The following is a 1367-nucleotide window of genomic DNA, read 5'->3' on the forward strand; positions in this document are numbered from 1 at the left end:
TACAAAGGTATTCTTTAACCATGATCGAATAAACTACGGGCTAAAAAATTCCCGGAGGGACGGACCCAGCTTGTTTTTATATATACAGCAAAAGTCTCTTACCTAAACTTATTTACGTGTTTTGATCTAAACTAATTTAAATCACTTAGTATTACTTAGCTGAATATCTGAATTTTTCATACCTATCAATTCTTTGTTTCTTTGATCTATAGCTAAATTCCTAAGGGCGGTCGCGGCTGCGCACACGACTCTATCGACCTCCATGCGCAGTAATTCGACCAGGATGGGCAGTCCTTTTTCTTTCCGCACGGCGGCTCGAATCTCTATGCTCGGTTGCCAATAGCAGGCGGCCAAGTTTTGCAGGGCGCCGGCAGCCGCCTCCAGGGTTTCCGGGTTCGAACACCTTTGCAGCAGCGAGAGATACGATTGAACAACCTGGAAGGAGAAAATGAGACAGTTAATTTCAACATGCTTTGTTTAACTTAAGAACAAACGTAAGATAAGATAAGAACAAGAACATCTTATTAATAAGAGAGGTTTTCTTTTTGTTTGTCTGTGAGAGGTTGCCGTCTAAATTTTGTTAGGTACTCGTACATGAAATAACTTGGGAGAGAAAATTATAAATATGTAACTGATTGTGCCGGGTACTCACTTCTGGTTGCCAAAGTAGCTCCATGCCTTTGACGGGTTCGTTTCTGCGACTAGTACTGGCCACTTGCTGCTGCACTTGTTGAGATTCTTTCTTCTTCTTACTCGCTCCGAAACATCCTAAGTTTTCTCCTGCAATCAAACACAAAACATTAGTTATCAAAACGCGAATACCGCGAACAAAACGCGAATACCGCGAACAAACCGCGGATACCGCGAACAAAACGCGAATACCGCGAACAATCCGCGGATACCGCGAACAAAACGCGAATACCGCGAACAATCCGCGGATACCGCGAACAATCCGCGGATACCGCGAACAATCCGCGGATACCGCGAACAATCCGCGGATACCGCGAACAAACCGCGGATACCGCGAACAAACCGCGGATACCGCGAACAAACCGCGAATAGGTGATTTATCACAGAAGAATCGATGAGGACCTTCCACTTATGAAAATGAAGGGGAAATGAGAATGAGTAAATTAAGTCCAAACTTCAAACCTATGGTCAAAATGTAGGAGAATCCTCCCCTCAACCGGTGATTTATCACAGAAGAATCGATGAGGACCTTCCACCTATGAAAATGAAGGGGAAATGAGAATGAGTAAATTAAGTCCAAACTTCAAACCTATGGTCAAAATGTAGGAGAATCCTCCCCTCTCATTTCCCCTGACCCCCTACATGGTTTTTGGTAGTAGGGGGTCAAGGGGAGGTTT

At 44.3% G+C, this 1367-nt stretch overlaps 1 protein-coding gene across 1 annotated transcript; it reads right to left on the reverse strand.

The window, feature by feature from the left end:
- Window positions 1-126: 126 nt before the first annotated feature.
- On the reverse strand, window positions 127-780 carry LOC103522946 (catenin delta-2-like; the record flags this gene model as incomplete). Its single annotated transcript, XM_008488028.2, has 2 exons — window positions 127-435; window positions 653-780. Coding segments are annotated over 2 exons (422 nt in total), but the record flags the coding sequence as incomplete, so codon positions are not given.
- Window positions 781-1367: the final 587 nt, after the last annotated feature.

Source organism: Diaphorina citri, unplaced genomic scaffold (genome assembly GCF_000475195.1).
Source record: "Diaphorina citri unplaced genomic scaffold, Diaci psyllid genome assembly version 1.1 scaffold13088, whole genome shotgun sequence".
In the NCBI taxonomy this organism is placed as follows: domain Eukaryota; kingdom Metazoa; phylum Arthropoda; class Insecta; order Hemiptera; family Psyllidae; genus Diaphorina; species Diaphorina citri.